General features: G+C 47.7%; 1 protein-coding gene across 3 annotated transcripts; it reads left to right on the top strand.

Moving 5' to 3' along the window:
* Positions 1-4,113: 4,113 nt before the first annotated feature.
* On the top strand, positions 4,114-16,593 carry LOC119951720 (zinc finger protein 229-like). Of its 3 annotated transcripts, XR_005457666.1 has the most exons (3): positions 4,114-4,198; positions 6,761-8,837; positions 16,573-16,593. XR_005457666.1 is itself a non-coding variant. In XM_038775009.1 (2 exons), exon 2 carries the CDS (start codon positions 7,100-7,102, stop codon positions 8,531-8,533), a length of 1,434 nt encoding a protein of 477 aa, XP_038630937.1. In that variant the 5' UTR covers positions 4,114-4,198; positions 6,761-7,099; the 3' UTR covers positions 8,534-8,841. The 3 variants fall into 3 exon arrangements, 2 of the variants coding, with proteins under 2 accessions (XP_038630937.1, XP_038630938.1); XM_038775009.1 differs by lacking the exon at positions 16,573-16,593 and having other exon boundaries at positions 6,761-8,841; XM_038775010.1 differs by lacking the exons at positions 4,114-4,198; positions 16,573-16,593 and adding an exon at positions 4,202-4,333 and having other exon boundaries at positions 6,761-8,841.
* The last annotated feature ends 2,887 nt before the right edge of the window (positions 16,594-19,480 follow it).

Raw genomic sequence — 19,480 nt, 5'->3', positions numbered from 1 at the left:
TATTGTGACGTCAGAATGACTCAGAGGACGTACCCAGCTCAGCCTCCCATTGGAGCAATATCCCTGGTCACAGAAACAAGATGCTGCAGATTGGGCAGCAGCTCAGCGCCCCGAAGGGAGGAGCCCCTCCTGCTCCATGTGGGCTTGGATTCCGCTCCCTTCTTGGCGCCAGCAGAGACCAATGGGAATCCGAGGAGGACCGGAAGGGCGTGGTCTTCCTGCCAATCAGAGTGCAGAATTTGTGGTGATGGCTGCAGGGAGTTTCCCCAGGAAGCTGCTGCTCCTCTGTCTCTGAATTAAGGTGGACGTTCACACAGACTGAAACGTCCTCCTGTGTCCAATCTCTGTGAGTAAAACACTTTCTTTTATCCCCCTTTCCATCTCTTTTCCCCCTTGTCGCTGGCAGCCCCGTGCAAGTGAGGAATTTAGCACTGGACCTCTCGTTGTTGTAGGTTGGGGGGAGCTGGAGAGTGGGGTTGTTTCGGCGATCTATGGTAGGATTATGGAGGAGGACAGGGTGTCCATGGAAAGGATTAAGGTCAAGTGGGAGGAAGAGTTTGGGATGGCGTTGGAGGGAGGACTATGGTGTGAGGTGCTGCGGAGGGTCAACGCCTCAACCTCGTGTGTGAGGCTGGGGTTGACTCATTTGAAAGTTGTGCACAGGGTGCACTTGGACCGGCCGGTTGTTCAAGGGGGTGGGAGGATAGCTGTGAGCGGTGTGGGAGGGGTTCAGCCAACCAAGTGCATATGTTCTGGTCCTGGCCAAAGTTGGAGAAATTTTGGGGGTCAATTTTCAGCACCATGTCTGAGGTTCTGCACATGGATTTGGAGCCGGATCCCCTGGAGGCCATTTTCGGGGTGTCAGACCTGCTGGAGCTGCAGAAGGGTGAGATGGCAGATGTTTGAGCCTTTGCCTTGTTGATTGCCCGTAGACAGGATCTGTGGAGGTGGAGACCAGCTTCCTCAACCCCCCCACCCCCACTCACCCCTCCACAAGCCTCGGCATGACTGGGGATATACTGGAGTTCTTGTATTTAGAGAAGGTGAAATTCACTCTGAGAGGGCCAGATGAGGAGTTCCACCAGAGATGGGTTTTGTTTGTGTTATATTTTGGGGATCTAGTGGGCGTCAAGGAGAAGGGGGGCAGTTTGGGGGTTGGGGAGAGAGGCGTTGGGGTTTGGGTCTGTTTGTGTGTTGTACAAGTGGTAAAATTTTGAAAACTTGAATAAAATATTTTTTTAAAACAACTTCACATCAAAATCTGACAACATTACTCAATTCATTGAATATCAATGGCTTTTAAATCCAGGAGGAGAAATGTTTGATTATTCCTTGTGCTTCAAAATGTTTTCAACATCAGTGTGACTGGAAAAGCACTGAGACACATACCCAAGTGAGAGTGTTCCTGACTCTGACTCTGGAAAGAGCCTGAAAAAGCATTGCACCATCACAGCGGGCAGAAACTGTACACGTATTCTGTTTGAGCCTTCAACTGATTGTCTAACCCAGAGAGACAGCAGGAAACACTCGCACCATGGAGAAACAATGGAAATGCACCAGTGCATTCACACTGGGGAGAGCGCATTTAGCTGCTCTCACTGCACAAAGAAGTTTAGAAGGTCATCCACACTGCGGAGATACCAGTGAGATTGAGTTGTCCATCGACAGTGGAAACTTATTTACACATTCACACCAGGGTGGGACCATTTTGCTGCTCTGTGTGGGAAAGGATTCCGTGTTCCATCCAGCCTGTGGACACACCAGCGAGTTCATACTGACAAGAGGCCGTTTGCCTGCTCTGACTGTGGTAAGAGAGTCAATACTTCATCTCACCTAATAATAAAAATCTTTATTAGTGTCTCAAGTAGGCTTCCATTATCACTGCAATAAAGTTACTGTGAAAATCCCGTAATCGCCACACTACGGTGCCTGTTCGGGTACAGTGAGGGAAAATTCAGAATGTCGAATTCACCTAACAAGCACGTCTTTTGGGACTTGTGGGAGGAAACTGCAGCACCCGAAGGAAACCCATGCAGACACTGGGAGAATGTACAGACTCTGCACAGACAGTGACTCAAGCTGGGAATCGAACCCGGGTCCCTGGCGCGAGCCAGCTGATGGGGCGGCAGGATTCCCAGTGTGGACCGAGGCTGCTTCCCTTCAGTGGATACAGTGTGGGAACTGGCCATTTAAAGAGGCTGCCTTGACTCGCTGGTCTGAGAATCTACCCCTTTTCCCCTCTGTGTAACGTCGGGGCTGGTCAATATACTGAAAGCCATTTGCTCCTGTTCTCTTTTGTCTAAAATCAAATTGGAAGGAAAAGAGAATTCCAGACATTATTGACATCACAGTACATATTGCAGACACACATTTATTTATCTTTGATCACAGAATCTCACCGCACAGGATGCCATTCAGCCCATCGTGCCTGTGCTGGCTCTTTGAAATAACTACTCAATTAGTCCCACTATCCTGTCCTTTCCCCATGAACCCTGAAAGCTAGTCCCTTTCTAAAATTTATCCAACTCCCTGTGTTGAATCTGCTTCCACCAGCCTGTCAGGCAGTGCATTCCGGATCACAACACCTCACTGTGTAAAGATTCATCTTCCTTATTTCCCCTCTGGCTTTTATGTCAATCACCTTAAATCTGTGACGAAAGGGAAAATGCTGGAAAATCTCAGCAAGTCTGGCAGCATCTCTAGGGAGAGAAAAGAGCTAACGTTTTGAGTCCGATGACTCTTTGTCAAACCTTTGTTGAATCTGTGTCCTCTGGTTAACAACCCTTTTGTCAGTGGAAACAGTTTCTCTTTATTTACTCAATGCAAACCGTTCATGATCTTGTCTGAACTCAGATAATAGGGAAATCCTGAACAGTCCCATTGTTCTGCTCCACGGAACAATTTACATCAATGGTTAAATCCAATAAAATTAACCCAGTGACAATAATGACCAATTGTCTGATTACAACAGGTCTGATTCAAGATGAGGTAATATTAATTCAAGAGGTCAAAGTGGGATTTGTGAGTGATCTTGGGCTTTGTAAGTTGGACTCTAGTCGTGGAGACACTGAGTGCTCCTGGGCAAGATTTTGGGAAATCACTGTTGGTTCAGGAACCTGAAGAAGATTCACACTTCTACCAGGGCAGGTCACCCAATTGAGGTGGTGAACGTCACTCGTGTACTTCATCAGTAAACTGCTTTTAAAAAATAAACATTTGACATTTGAGAGTCCTCTCTTGCCTGATTGTTAAGCCTCTTTCAAATTGAGGCATTTTAGAGGGTCATTTTGGAACTGGAACCTTCAACCAAATTAAACTGAATCGAAATATTAATTATATACCCTTTAAAACAGAGATAGGGCCTCCAGGATGTGCAAGAAAGATTAACAAGGATGATATCAGAACTGAAAGTGTTTAAGTTTCAGGAGAGATTGAACAGGTTGGGGATATTTCCCCTGGGGAAGAGAAAGTTGAAGCCCCCACAACCCAAAAAGATGTGTAGGTTAGGTGGATTGGCCATGCTGAATTGCCCCTTAATTGGAAAAAATTGGGTACTCTAAATCTATATAATTTTTTTTTTAAAGTCATCATTGTGATTACAGAATAGAAATTCAGAACTGACAATCCTAGTTGTCACAGAAAATAATTCTTCCTCTCAAACTATAAATGTCTGAACCTCACACATGCTCTCCTCACTATAGATTTTAACACTAATTTATCCTTCTGTCCTCCTGCTTTTCCCTAAGTCTCCTCCCGTGAAGATGCTGTGTCTCGGCTTCAGTTTCACTCTCACCTATTGCCCTCCCCAGGTGCGAAGGGCGAACGTCACAATCAATTCCCGTGACTACCAACATGTGCTTTGTGTCAGGGTGAGGTCACTGCCCCTCCTCCACTTTTCATCCCAGTCCCAGGAGTTTGGAGAGTGTCGACCGCAGCTCCCACAATCCCCCGCGCTGGCGAAACCGCTCTATCAGCCGCACGGGCGGGTGATCAGGTACTGCGCATGGCGAAGGGTGAGGGGAAGCTGCGCATGTGTGGAGAAAAGCCCACCCCCTGACCTTCCTGCTGAAGTGTTGACCAATGGGAAAGTGGGAGGACCGGAAGGACTCTGGTCCTCCAGCCAATCAGAAGGCAGACGTTGTGTTAATGAACATTGACCCATGCCACAGACTAAAACTTCTTCCTGTCGCCAACATCTGTGAGTAAAACACTTTCTTTCCCCCCCCACTTTCAATTTCTTTTCTCACTCTGACCTGCAATTTGTCACTTGCAGCAACTGAAGGGAAAGGAAGTGAATCCAGGGATGGTGCTGACTCTGCAAAGCTTGGCCCAGGTCTCTCTCTCTTAAAGACATTGACATCCTTTGCTCCCTCAGCTTGATACATTTATTTGTCTGGCTAAAATGATGGTCTCTTTCCTAATGTTCACAATTAAAAGGGTTGGTTTCCCCAGAGTTCTCCCTGTGTCTACGCGGGTTTCCTCCGGGTGCTCCGGTTTCCTCCCACAAGTCCCGAAAGACGTACTGTCTGGTAATTTGGACATTCTGAATTTTCCCTCTGTGCACCTGAACAGCACGGTAGCTTAGTGGTTTGCACAATTGCTTCACAGCTCTGGGGTCCTAGGTTCAATTCCCGGCTTGGGTCACTGCCTGTGCGGAGTCTGCACGGTCTCCCCGTGTGACCATGGGTTTCCTCCGTGTGCTCCGGTTTCCTCCCACTGTCCAAAGATGTGCAGGTTAGGTGGATTGGTAATGCTAAATTGCCTTTAGTGTCCAAAATTGCCCTTAGTGTTGGGTGGGGTTACTGGGTTATGGGGATAGGGTGGAGGTGTGGCCTTGGGTGCTCTTTCCAAGAGCTGGTGCAGACTCGATGGGCTGAATGGCCTCCTTCTGCACTGTAAATTCTATAACAGGTGCCGGAATGTAGCGACTCAGGGCTTTTCACAATTTCATTGCAGTGTTAATATAAGCCTACTTGTTACAATAAAGATTATTATTATTAGAGTTGGCTAAAATTTAAAGGGACAGTAAATAAATGTCAGACGGAGATATGTCTAGTGTTTTTACATGGTACAGATTAGATATATTATTATGAAAACAAATTACTGTGGATGCTGGAATCTTCAACAAAAACAGAAAATACTGGACAATCTCAGAAGGTCTGACAGCATTTGTGGGAGAGAAAAGAGAACTAATGTTTCGAGTCTGGATGACTCTTTGTGACAGATTACTGGAAAAGGGGTCAGATTTGTCCTGTAGTGGGGGAGGGATGGAATGGAGCGGTGAGGCTGGATAGGGGCAGGATTAGGTGGAGATTGTCAAAGATGTCGAGAACAGAAGATAAAAGGAATGCAAATGGTGGTAATTAAGGCTAAGAAGGGTGCTGATAGTGATACATAAAAAGGTTAGAATGTGTGAATGGCAGAATAAAGGTGAACAGTGTGTAAAGGGCAACTTGAAATTGTTGGAATGGGGGAGGGGAGGAGAATAATGGTGAGGGAACAAAGGATCAATGGAAAAAATTAAAACAAAAATAAATTGATTGATAAAAATGGGGTAAAGGTGGTGGAGAGTCTGAAGTTGTTGAACTCAGTGCTCAGTCAGGAAGGGTGTAACATGCCTAATCGGAAGATGAGGTGCTGTTCCTCCAGTTTGCGCTGGGCTTCACCCGAACATTGCAGCAGGCCAAGGACGGACATGTGGACTGAGAGCAGGAAGCTGAGTTAAAATGGCAAGTGACAGGAAGGTCTGGTAACTACTTGTGGATGGACCGGAGGTGTTCTGCAAAGCCTGGAAAAATATATTCATTTTGCTTCCGGTTTGCACCCCTCTATCACCTCCACATGGTCTGTCTCCAACACTTCCCTTTCCTTCATTGACCTTTCTATTTCAATTTCTGAGATAGACAGTCCACTAATATCCATTACAAACCTACCGACTCCCACAGCTATGTCGACTACGGCACTTCACACCCCACATCCTGTAAGGACTCCATCCCATTCTCTCAGTTCCTTCACCTCCGTCTCATCTGTTCCGATGATGCCACTTTCCAAAACGGTGCTGCTGACATGTCTTCATTCTTCCTTAACTGTGGCTTCCCACCCACTGGTCGACGGGGCTCTCAACCGTGTCTGACCCACCTCCCACACCTCTGCCCTCCCCCTCACTCGTCTCTCCCAGAACCAGGATAGAATCCCCACTGTCCTCACTTTTCACCCCACCAGCCTCCGCATTGAAGAAATCATCCTCCGTCAGTTCTGCCAACTCCAGCATGATTCCACCACCAAACACATCTTCCCCTCACTCCCCCTGTCAGCATTTGGAATTCTCTACCCCAGAGGACTGTGGAACTTCAGTCATCAAGTATTTTCAAATCAGAGACTGATAACGTTTCAAGGGAGTGAAGGTATCGAGGGATATGGGGGATAGTGTTGGAAAATGGTGCTGAGGTAGATCGGCCAATGATCCCATTGAATGGTTGAGCAGGTTTGAATGGCCGACTGCAGCTCCGATTTGTTATGGTCCCTGTGTCCAGGACAGGAAGCATCGATCTGTTAATCAGCCTGAATCAGCACCTTCAGGAGAATTGGGAGGGTGAATATTAGATACAGCAGAGTGAGAATGGAGGGAGAGTGTGTGGGATGGAGACTTACAGATGTTGCGGAATGCAAGAGAAAAGAAAGTTCCAGAGAAACTAGAATGCTTTGTTCTGAATTTCTATCTAGTACTAACAGTGATGTCTTTTGTAAATTGATTTAACAGGAGATTCGAAGAGGACAAATTACAGACAGAAATCTAATACATGTCGTCTGGATCTGACAGTCCCTCAATTCCTTGGAACCTGAATATCATTGGCATTCGAATGTAAAGGAGAAATGTTTGCCTCATCTGTCAACTTCAAAAGATTTTAAACATCATTGTGACTGGAAAAACACCCGAGTGAGAGTGTTCCAGAGCACTGACTGTGGAAAGAGCTTCAACCAGTTACACAGCCTGAAAAAACATTGGCCTATTCGCAGCGGGAGGAGACCATACACTTGTGTGTGTGGACGAAGCCTCAACTGATTGTCCGAACTGGACAGACACGAGGAGACCCAAAACATGGAGAAACCATGGAAATGTGAGGACTGTGGGAGGGGATTCACAGCACCGTCTGTGCTGGAGATTCATCGGCGCATTCACACTGGGGAAAGGCCATTCACCTGCAGTGTGTGTGGGAAGGGATTCTCTCAGTTATCCGCCCAGCAGTCACATCAGCGAGTTCACACTGCGGAGAGGCCGTTCAACTGCACTCAGTGTGGGAAGGGATTCAGTCGGTTATCCGACCTGCGGATACATCAGCGAATTCACACTGGGGAGAGGCCATTCACCTGCTCCCAGTGTGAGAAGGGATTCAGTCGGTTATATGCCCTGCGGATACACCAGCGAGTTCACACTGGGGAGAAGCCATTCACCTGCACTCAGTGTGGGAAGGGATTCAGTCAAATCTCCAGCCTGATGTCACACCAGCGAATTCACACTGGGGAGAAGCTGTTCATCTGCTTACAGTGTGGGAAGAGATTTAGACAGTTATCCAGTCTGAAGTCACATCAGCGAGGTCACACTGGGGAGAGGCCATTCACCTGCTCTCAGTGCGGGAAGGGATTCAGTCAGTTGTCCACCCTGCGGTACCATCAGCGAGTTCACACTGGGGAGAAACCATTCACTTGCTCTCAGTGTGGGAAGAGATTTGGACATTTATCCAGCCTGAAGAAACACGAGCGAGTTCACACTGGGGAGAGGCCGTTCACCTGCTTTCAGTGTGGGAAGGGATTCAGATATTCATCCAACCTGTGGAAACACCAGCGAGTTCACACTGGGGAGAAGCCATTCATCTGTTCTGGGTGTGGGATGCGATTCACTCACTTATCTAGTCTGAAGATACACCAGCGACTTCACACTGGAGAGAGGCCATTCACCTGCTCTGTGTGTGAGAAAGGATTCACTCGGTTATCTAGTCTGAAGAGACACCAGCGTGTTCACACTGGGGACAAGCCGTTCACCTGCTCTGTGTGTGAGAAAGGATTCGCTCGGTTATCTCACCTGCAGTCACACCAGCGACTTCACACTGGAGAGAGGCCATTCACCTGCTCTCAGTGTGGGAAGGGATTCATTCACTTATCTAGTCTGAAGACACACCAGCAAGTTCACACAGTGGACAGGCCATTCACCTGCTCTGTGTGTGCGAAAGGATTCACTCGGTTATCTAATCTGAAGACACATCAGCAAGTTCACACTGGGGAGAAGCCGTTCACCTGCTCTCAGTGTGGGATGCGATTCACTCGCTTATCTAGTCTGAAGGTGCACCAGCGAGATCATACTGGGGAGAGGCCATTCACCTGCTCTGTGTGTGAGAAAGGATTCACTCGCTTATCCAATCTGCAGACACACCAGCGAGTTCACACTGGGGAGAGGCCGTTCACCTGCTCTCACTGTGGGAAGGGATTCACCCAGTTATCCAGCCTGCAGAGTCACCAGCGAGTTCACACTGGGTAGGGGCCAGTCTCCTCCTCTCAATGTGGGAAGGGAAAGCATGATTCATTGCATCTGCTGAGACACCAATAAATTGACCAGTGAATACAGGGGTTGGATTCTGCTGTTATTGTTTCTGCTCTCGGTTACATCCAGCACTGCAGTTTGTTCATTCTGTCAGTTGGTCAATGGGGAGGGTCCGAGGGATTCTTTCTGCTGGACTGGCCGGTCTCACAGCTTTGCCTCCAGTGGGCTGATTCTCTTTGTCTTGTTGGAATACCTGGTTTCAAATTTCAGAAGGATCACAGAATAAAAGGATGTTTCGCAAGTGAGAAGATATTCAGTTTGTATTTCTGTTTGGATCATCCAAATTCCTGCCACATTGCCACGAAGGTGGGCCAAGATGGTTACATGGATTTCTTTGTTTAATTTATCTGGGTGTTGCTCACAGAAGAACACCATCAGGGTATGAGGGGCAAGTTGTGTAATGTGGACTGGGAAACTGATGGGAGATATAGAATAGCTAATATTTAAGGAATGATTACATATTTACCAGGGGCTCTCTCTCTCTATTGAATTTTTTGTGGTTTACAGAAGAAGGATCAGTGTGTACATACGTACACGGTTGTTCTTTCTCTCGCATTATTCACAGTGGTGGTTGTGGTTTCCTGTTTTTCGTTCCCCACTGTTTATTTTTGTTCCGGTTGTTGCCCCGACCCACCCTCCCTTTTTTTTCCTCACCTGCCCCTCCTGCCCCTGTTTCTCAGCTTCTTTTGTTGGACATGGTCGGGTTCCATGTCTCCCTGCCCCCCCCCCCCCCCTCCCCCCCCTCCTTACTGTGTCATGACTGCCTTCTCCTGTTCTTTGTCTTCTCAGCTGTTGGCTACAAACAGGTCTTGGAACAACCAAGTGAACGGCTCCCACGTTTTGTGGAATCCTCTTCCGACCTCAGATGGCAAACTTTTGCTTGGCCCTTCCGAATTTTATTAACTATTACTGGGCGGCTTGGAGCCATTCCTGACTTGGACACACACAAGCTGATTGTGGGGGGGGGGGATTGGAACCTGGTGCAGGAGCCACGGTTGGACAGATCACGGCCGCGCTCGCTGGTCCCATCAGGGGAGGCAAAGACGCTAGCTGGGCTAATGGTGGAAATGGGAGGGGTGGACCCTTGGAGGTTCCTACACCCAGGGTAACGGGAGTAGTCGTTTTTCTCAGCAGTCCATAGGGTATACCCGCGGATTGACTTTTTGTGGTGGGAAAGGCTTTGTTGGTTGGAGTCAGGGGGTCGGAATACTCTGCAATTGCTGTGTCAGATCACATGCCACATTGGGTGGATATGGTGCTGGAGAAGGGGGTAGTGCAGAGGCCGGGGTGGAAACTGGATGTAGGGCTTTTGGGGAACCAAGTATTCTGTGAAAAAATTGAAAAGGTAATTAAAGAATATGTAAGATTCAACTGTATGGGTGAGGTGTCAATGGTAGTCGTCTGGGAGGCTCTAAATGCGGTAGTGAGGGGTGAGGTAATTTTGTTTAAGGCCAGGGTGGACAAGGAGGAGAGGTTGGAGCGGCAGAGGCTAATAGATGAGATGTTGGAGGTAGATAGGAGTTATGCGGAGGATGGGGACCCAGCGATGCTGGGAAAGAGGAAGGAACAACAGGCAAGCTTCGACCGACTATCCACCAGGAAGGCGGTGCGCCAACTTAGGTGAACAAGGGGTGCAGTTTATGAACATGGAGACAAGGCAGGGCGTATGTAAGCCCGTCAGCTCCGGAGGGAGGCAGCAGCCAAGGAAATTCTTCAGGTAAGGGATAGGGCCGGGATGTTGGTGGTGGCTCCGGAGCGGATTAACAGTGTTTTTGAGGAATTCTACGAGAGGTTGTACAGGTCGGAGCCACCCGGGGGAGACCGTGTGATGCTAGAATTTCTGGATGGGTTGGAGTACCCGAGGCTAGGGGAGGGAGACAAGGCTACATTAGAAGCAGCAATACTGGAGCAGGAGATAAAAGATGTGATTGGGAGGATGCAGTCGGGGAAGGTGGCAGGGCCGGATGGGTTTCCGGTGGAATATTATAAACAATGTAAGGATAAGTTGGCACCCCTGATGGTAGGGATGTTTGACGAGGCGATAGGGAAGGGAGTGCTGCCGCAAACCTTGGGGCAGGCATCGATTTCACTGTTGCTTAAAAAGGATAAGGATCTGACAGAGTGTGGGTCGTATAGGCCCATTTCACTTCTTAATGTGGACGCAAAGGTATTGGCAAAGGTGCTGGAGGAGTGCCTCCCGAAGATGATAGGTGAGGATCAGACAGGGTTCGTGCAAGGGAGGCAGCTGTTTTCGAACATTAGGAGGGTCTTGAACGTCGTTATGGCACCGGCGGAAGGGAAGGAAACAGAGGTGGTGGTGGCACTGGACGCCGAGACGGCGTTTGATCGGGTGGAATGGGGGTACCTGATGGCAGTGCTGGAACGGTTTGGGATTGGACCAAGATTTGTGAACTGGGTAAAGTTATTATATAAGGAGCCGAAGGCGATTGTCCACACGAACAATATCAGTTTGAGATACTTCTCTCTCCACCTTAGACGAGACAGGTATGTCCTATGTTCCCCCTGCTGTTTGCGCTTGCAATTGAGCCGTTGGTCATCGCATTAATAAGTTCGGGAGCATGGAAAGGAATAGTGGGGGGGGGGGGAATAGAGCATAGGGTGTCCTTGTATGCCGACGACTTGCTGCTGTATGTGTCGGAGCCGAGTGCATCGATAGGAATATTGGAGTTGCTGCAGGTATTTGGGTCTTTCTCTGGGCTGCCATTCCATAGGGCAGGGACTCACTTTAGATATTTGGGGGTGCAGGTTGCCCGGGAGTGGGGAAGGCTTCGCAGATACAACATCACTAGTTTGGTGCGGAGAGTGAAAGCTGATCTGGCAAGGTGGGATGGTCTCCCTCTGTCACTGGCGGGTCGGGTGCAGGCGGTTAAAATGAATGTGTTGCCGCAAATTCTGTTTATTTTTCAATGCCTACCGATTTTCCTGCCAAAGTCTTTTTTCAGGGAGATTGAGGGGAGGATTACCTTGTTTATATGGGGAGGGAAGGTGGCTAGAAAGAGGAAGGTGCTGCTAAGAGGGGAAGGTAGGCAGGGGGTTTGGGTCTTCCAAACCTGATGTACTACGACTGGGCGGCGAAGGTGCGGAGCTGGGTCAGGGGGGTTGATTCCCAGTGGGTCAGAATGGAGGAGAGTTCGTGCAGGTGGTTGGGGCAGAAGGCATTGGCAACGGCCCCGCTCCCGATAGCTCCGGGGAAATACTTAGGAAGTCCGGTAGTAATAGCCTCATTGAAAATCTGGAGGCAGTTTCGCCAACACTTCAGGTTGGGGGCAGGGTCGAGGGAAATGCCGATCCGGGAGAACCACAGAATTGAGCCAGGGAGGTGGGACGGAAGCTTTTGGAAATGGGAAGAGAAGGGGATTGAGACTCTAAAAGATTTGTTTCCTCGGGGTCGATGTGGAGGATTGAGGGAGCTGGAAGCGAAGTATGGGCTGGAGCAGGGAGAAGGGTTTAGGTATATGCAGGTTCGGGACTTTGCCAGGAAGGAGATTCAGAGCTTCCCGGAGGAACCGGCCTCCATGTTGTTGGAGGAGGTGCTGGCGGCAAGTGGACTGGAGAAGGGGGCAATGTCAGTGGTATACGGAGCTATGTTGGAAAAGGATAAGGCACCACTGGAGGGGATCAAAGCGAAGTGGAAGGAAGAATTGGGAGAGGTTTTAGAGGAGGGGGCTGATGTGAGGTGCTCCTGAGAGTGAATGCCTCCACCTCGTGTGCGAGGTTGGGGCTGATACAGCTGAAGGTGGTGTACAGCTGAAGGTGGTCATGAGGGCGACGATGAGCCGATTCTTTGAAGGGGTAGAAGATGTGTGTGAACGTTGCCGGGGGGGGGGGGGGGGGGGCGGGGGCGCTAATCATGTTCATATGTGTTGGTCCTGTCCAAAGTTAGGGGAGTACTGGAAGGAGGTGTTTAGGGTCATTTCCAAGGTGGTGCATGTGAAGCTGGACCCGTGTCCCCGGGAGGCCATATTCGGGGTGTCGGATCAGCCAGGGTTCGAAACGGGAGCGGAGGCAGATATCATAGCCTTCGCCTCATTGATCGCCCGAAGGCGGATCCTGCTGGGATGGAGAGCGGCCTCTCCACCCTGTGTCCTGGTGTGGCGAGGGGATCTGTTGGAATACTTGACCCCTGAGAAGGTTAAGTTCGAACTGAGGCGAAGCTCGGAGGGGTTCTACAAGTTATGGGCACTATTTATTATGCACTTTCAAGAACTGGATAACATCGAACATTAGTTGGGGGGGTGGGGGGAAGGGTGGGTGGGATGCAGGGGGAGGGGGGCTGTGTATGTTGAAGATGGCTGTGGGTAATCCCTGATTCCTTTTTTTTCTTTGTCATTTGTTTATGTTAACATGCGGGCTGATGTCTGGGCATGGTGGGAGGGTGGGATCGTTGTTACTGTTATGGGGTTTTAAGATATTTGTTGTTGGTTATTGATTGTTGTTGAGTGTAAATTCAGGAGAAAAATTGTGAAAAAGGAGGAGAATAAAAATATTTTAAAAAAAGATCAAAGGAAGAGGCTCATAAAGTGGCCAAAATAGTAGTAAACCTGAGGAGTGCAAACTAGTTTTAGAATTCAGCAAAGGAGGTCGAAGAAACTGATGAAGAGAAAATAGAATATGAGAGCAAACTGGGGAGAAACATAAAAACCGACTGGAAAAGCTCTATAGGAATGTGAAAAGGAAAAGATTAGGAGAGACCAATGTGGGTCCATTCCAGACAGAGACAGGAGAGTTTATAATGGGGAATAAGGAAATGGCAGAGAAACTAAACAATGTGTGTCTGTCTTCACGGTGGAAGATACAGAAATTGTCCCAAAAACACGAGAGAACCAAGGGACTAGTGAGCACGAGGAACTGAAAGAGATTAGTATTGGTGAAAAAGTAGTACTGGAGAAATTAATATGGTTGGAGCTAATGAATCTCCAAAGCTGCTGCTCTGCATCCCAGAGTGTTGAAAGAGGCGGCTGGAGAGATAGTGGATACATTGGTGATCATCTTTCAAAATTCTATAGATTCTGGAATGGTTCCTGCAGATTGGAAGGTGATAAATGTAACCTCACTATTTAAGGAGGGAGAGAGAAAACAGGGAATCACAGACCCATTAGCCTGACATCAGTAGGAGGGAAAATGCTGCAATCTATTATAAAGGATGTGATAACATATGAATTAGGAGCAGGAGTAGGCCACTCGGCCCCTCGAACTTGCTTCACCATTCATTACATCCTGGCTGATCTGATTGAAACCTCAACTTCACACAGGCCCCTTAGAAATTTAATCTATGGAGATAGCTGTGGGGAAAAAGGAAATGGCAGAGGAGTTAAACAGATATTTTGCATTAGTCTTTATGGTTGAAGAGACTTCAAATATTCCATTAATATTAAAGAATATGGAGGAGGAATTAAATACCATTACTAGAGATGCAGTATTCAACAAACTAATGGGGCTAAAGACCCTGTTCCTGATTACTTACACCTTAGGATCCTAAAGAAATGCCTACAGAGATAGTGGATGTGGTGAGACCACATCTGGAGAACTGAGAGCAGTTTTGATCCCCTTATGTAAGGAAATATATTATTTCATTGGAGGCTGTTTAGAGAAGGTTCACTGTGATGATCCCAGGTATGGAGGGATTGTCTTCAGGGCAAAGGTTAAACAGGTTAGGTCTCTACTCATTGGAATTTAGAACAATGAGAGGTGATCTCATTGAAACAGACAGGATTCTTAAGGAGCTTCACAGGGTAAATGCTGAGAGGTGTTTCCCCTCATGGGAGAGTCTCAGGCCAGAATAAAGAGGAGCCAATTTAAGACTGAGATGAGGAGGAATTTCTTCTCTGAGGGTTGAGTCTTTGGAACTGTGAGAGCTGTGGGGACAGAGTCCCTGTGTATATTTAAAGCTGAGATTGATCCTTGATCAGTGAGGGAATCAAGGATTACAGGGAAAGGGCAGGAAAGTGAATGTGAGAAATGTGAGATCAGCCATGATCCTATTTAAAGGCCAAACAGCCTCCTCTTCTTATGGTCATATTTCTTATTTCATATGGTCATATGATGGTCTTACCCCCACCTACTGTCCCGATAACCTTTCACCCCTTGCTTAACACAAATCTATACAGCTTTGCCTTCTAAATATTCAAAGACTCTGCTTCCACTTTCCTTAGGGAGAGAGTACCCATTGCGAGAAAAAAAGATCTTCGCTGCCTTAAAGGGGCAAGCTGCTACTTCTTTAAAGCGGCAATTTAGCCTGGCCAATCCACCTACCCTGCAAATCTATGGGTCGTGGGAATGAGACCCATGCAGACACGGGGAGAATGTGCAAACTTAACACAGACAGTGACTTGGGGCCAGGATCAAACCCGGGTCCTCAGTGCCGTGAGGCAACAGTGCTAACCACTGTTGTTACTTTAAGATGACTTCAATTTCTAGATTCTCCCACAAGAGGAAACATCCTTTTCACATCCAACATCAAGGTTCAATCAAGTCACCTAAACTCCATCGGACACAAGCCCAGCCTGTCCAATCATTCCTCATAAGACCAGCCTCCAATTCCAGGTATGAGTCCAGTAAACCTTCTCTGAACTGCTTCCAACACATTGACATCATTCCTTAAATGAGAGCAATACTGTACACAGTGCTCCAGATGTGGTCTCACCAAGGTCCTGTATAACTGAAGCATAACCTCCCTACTTTTGTATTCAATTTCACTCACAATAAACAATAACATTCTGTTAGCTTTCCTAATTACTTGCTGTACCTGTATACTCACCTTTTGTGATTCATGCTCTTGGACACCCTCTGAATCTCCGAGCTCTGCAATGAAGTCACTGTGAAAATCCCCTCGTCGCCATACTTTGGCGCCTTTTCGGGTACACGAAGGGAGAATTCTGAATGTCCAATTAACCTAGCAAGCATGTCTTTCGGGACTTGTGGAAGGAAACTGGAGGAAACCCATGGAGACACAGGGAGAACTGCACAGGCAATGACCCAAGCCGGGAATGGAACCCGGGACCCTGGCGCTATGGAGTAACAGTGCTAATCACTGTGCTACTGTTCCGCTCCAGCGACAAAGTTTCCTAGTCTGCCTCCATGGCCTGGGTAGCATCTGTATCCTTGGTAAAGACAGACAGTGACTTTAGTTTCATTTTGAACAGGGTGAAGTTACTGTGTCTCATTCTTTAAAAGCTCCTTCTTTGCATTTAAACAGGTAATGGTAAGGGGGGGGGGGGGCGGGTGCATGATGCACAGTGACCCAAAAACAAGATACTGTAGACATTCAGATAAAAGAAAATTACTGCAGATGCTGGAATCTGAAACAACAGCAGTAAAAACCGTGGGGCAGCACGGTAGCCTTGTGGATAGCACAATCGCTTCACAGCTCCAGGGTCCCAGGTTCGATTCCGGCTTGGGTCACTGTCTGTGTGGAGTCTGCACATCCTCCCCGTGTGTGCGTGGGTTTCCTCCGGGTGCTCCGGTTTCCTCCCAACAGTCCAAAGATGTGCAGGTTAGGTTGATTGGCCATGATAAATTGCCATTAGTGTCCAAATTGCCCTTAGTGTTGGGCGGGGTTACTGGGTTATGGGGATAGGGTGGAGTTGTTGACCTTGGGTAGGGCGCTCTTTCCAAGAGCCGGTGCAGACTCGATGGGCTGGATGGCCTCCTTCTGCACTGTAAATTCTATGAAAAACTCAACAATTTCAGTAGGTCTGACAGCATCTGTGGAGAGAAGGGAGCTAATATTTTGAGTATGGATGGCTTTGACAAAGAGTCATCCAGACACACACATTTGTTCCCTTTTCTCTCCACAGATGCTGTCGGACCTGCTGAGATTGTCCAGCATATTCTGTTACTGTAGACATTCCCTGTCTGCCCAGTCTATTTGAAGTCAGCCCCTGAATTGTGTGGACATAGTTACAGATTTCCGCATTTAAGGAACAAACGTTGAAATATTTGCTCCACACCCACAGGGTTTCGTCTGTTTAAAGCCACAAACAGAAATGTGCGGTTTTCTCCTGGAGTTTGCGACAAATTAGCTTTAAAAATGATGCAGTGTTTTAACCAATGAGGAAGCTCCGGGCTCAGGCCCGCCCCTCATTCACTCTGATTGGTTGGAGGATCAGCCGCTCCCGTTCAGTCATCCAGCTCCGCCCACACTTCCCATTCATCTGGAGCTGCCGTCAATCAACCTGATGAATAGCATGCGCAATTCGGCTGCTGACAGTTGGACATCAGTGCGCGGGGATGGAGCTTGGAGCATGCGCAGTTCCAGTGTTGGCCTCGGGAAGGGAGTCCTTTGTCGCGGAGTCAGCGGCAGGCGGTGGGTGGGAGGATCTGCAAACCCTTCAAAATCATTGTCAGCTCCCTGGTTCGCAACTGCCGGGAACAGGCCAGGTTAACCATCCTGCTTCAGAGACTGGAGGATGGTTCACACCACAGGAGGGAAGGACAGTAAATAAGAGCTGACACTTTGCACTCAAATCAATGAGGATTCTAATCTCTGGGAAGGAAGGAAACCCTGGGAGGTGGGCGGGGAGGATTCACAAACACCCGCTGGAGGCCCCAAACCCCCAACAGGAACCTGCAGGTCCCGGGGCTTGTTTACTTCTTGTGCAGCCCAAGTGGGTTGGGGGGCATCAGGGTCCCAGTGACCAGCAGGGAAAATGAGTGATTAATTGATTTTATTCTCACTTTGCAGAGAGACTTGAGAACTGAACCCAGCCAGAGTGAAGGCAGGAGGTAAACTGGAAGGAAAATAATTGTGAAGCTGCTGGGTTTGGCGAGCTGACCAACACTCATGGTGAAAATTAAGGTTGCTGTTTGCCAGAGCTGTTGGATCATAGAAGCAGTAAGGAACATGGTTCTGTGCATTGACAAAGATCCAATTTATAGGACAGACAGCGTCCAGGCAGCATGCAGACTGGGACAGTGGATTCAAATACATTTCTGTAAAATATGGAACTATTAGTCATCCTGGGATTTACATTCAGCACAGGGAGCAAGAGAGTGTATGGGAGTAGGATTTACTGTTTTACAGGTACAAATGAGGAAAATATGTTGTACAGAAAATAGAATTGTATGTTCAGGATATCTCTCTATATAACGTTTTGCAAACTTCTTTTCCAGGGCACTAGAATGGGTGGATTTACAGACCGGAAGCTCAAACTCAACATCACAGCATGATCTGACAGAATCACTGAGTCGCCACGGCCAAAATATCATTAGTCATTGAATTTGGAAGGAGAAATGTTTGCGTGTTCTGCCTGTGTGACACCATTTCAAACATCATTGTGACTGGAAAGGCATCAGGACACACACTGTAGTGAAAGTGTTCCAGTACATTGACTGGACAAATAGCTTTAACCAGTGAAACAGCCTGTAAAATAATCAAACGATTCGCAGCAGGGAGAAACCATACAGGTGTTCTGTGTGAGTGGACAAAGCTTCAACGGACTGTCCAAACTGGAGAGATATGAGGAAACTGGCACCATGGAGAAACCATGGAAATGTGAGGACTGTGGTAAAGGATTCAATTCTTCACCCCGGCTGGAAATCCATCGTCGCGTTCACACTGGGGAAAGGCCGTTCAACTGTTCTGTGTGTGAGAGGAGATTCACTCAGTCATCTGCCCTTCGCTTACACCAGCGAGTTCACGCTGAGAAGAAACCATTGAGCTGTCCAACCTGTGAAGAGAAATTCCAAGTCTTTATCCATCCTCACTGAACACCAGCGAATTCACACAAGTCAGAAACCATTTATTTGCTTTGTGTGTGGGAAGGGATTCACTCAGGTATCCACCCTCCAGACACACCACCAAATGCACACAAACGAGGAACCATTCAGATGCATCACCTGTGGAGAGAGTTTCAGTCAGGCAACTGACCTCAGTGAGCACCAACGCACTCACACTGGGGAGAAGCCGTTCACCTGCTCCGTGTGTGGGATGGGATTTCCTTGGGCATCCCAATTGCTGACACATCAGTGGGATCACACCAGGGGGAGACGGTTCACCTGCTCCTTGTGTGGAGACGGATTCACTCAGTCACAACACCTGCTGAGATACCAGCGAGTTCACAAATGACTGCAGGGATTGGAATCTGCTGTTTTGCTGCTGCTAATCACATCCAAGATTGATCATCTGACAATATCTGGTTTGATTCTGCTGATGTTAACAACCCCTATAACTGGCTGCAGTTTAATATTCTGAAAATGTCACTGATTTTTGGGGCTGCAATGCCCCATCTGTGATATTTCTCCTTAATTCAAGGACTCTCAACAGGAACACATTTACAGTGAAATTATGAACTTGTACTTCAATCCTAACTTGATCTTTGATGCAAATCAGTGTCTAAAAGGTTCCACTGATTAACATCTCCAATTAGAAAGTGCTGATTAATCCTTGCTGACAATTCTTACTTACTTCTTCAGTATTATGTCCGTTATGATATTAAATTGTGAAGAAAGTGAAAACAAGTGAAATATATACAGGTACTGTAAAAACACACATAAATACCTTAACATCAACATTGATACTGATGAAGCTTGGAAGTCGCTGAGTTGAATCATTTCTAACACAGCAGCAGCAACATTTGGTAAAGGTGGAACCCACAACAAAGACTGGTTTCAGACTCACTCAGCCGAGATGATGTCTGTGATTGAAGCAAAAAGCAAAGTCGACCTGATGTGCAACATAAACACAACAGCTAGAACACTGCGTCACATGAAAGTAGCCAAGACAGTTGTGTAGATATCACGGAGATCCTGTGCAAATAAACATTGGACCAGCCTCTGTCAATAATTCCAAGCTGCCTGTGACAATGGAAATCTATGACTGATGGGGTCAAGAGGGCGCTTTGTCCGACCATCACCAAAGTTGTG

Source organism: Scyliorhinus canicula, chromosome 17 (assembly GCF_902713615.1).
Source record: "Scyliorhinus canicula chromosome 17, sScyCan1.1, whole genome shotgun sequence".
Taxonomy (NCBI): Eukaryota; Metazoa; Chordata; class Chondrichthyes; order Carcharhiniformes; family Scyliorhinidae; genus Scyliorhinus; species Scyliorhinus canicula.
The sequence above is the reverse complement of the archived record's forward strand: the minus strand, read 5'-3'. Positions and strand labels throughout refer to the sequence as shown.

Coding starts and splice junctions, on each gene's coding strand:
- LOC119951720 (XM_038775009.1), top strand. CDS start 7,100: ATGGAGAAACCATGGAAATGTGAGGACTGTGGGAGGGGATTCACAGCA.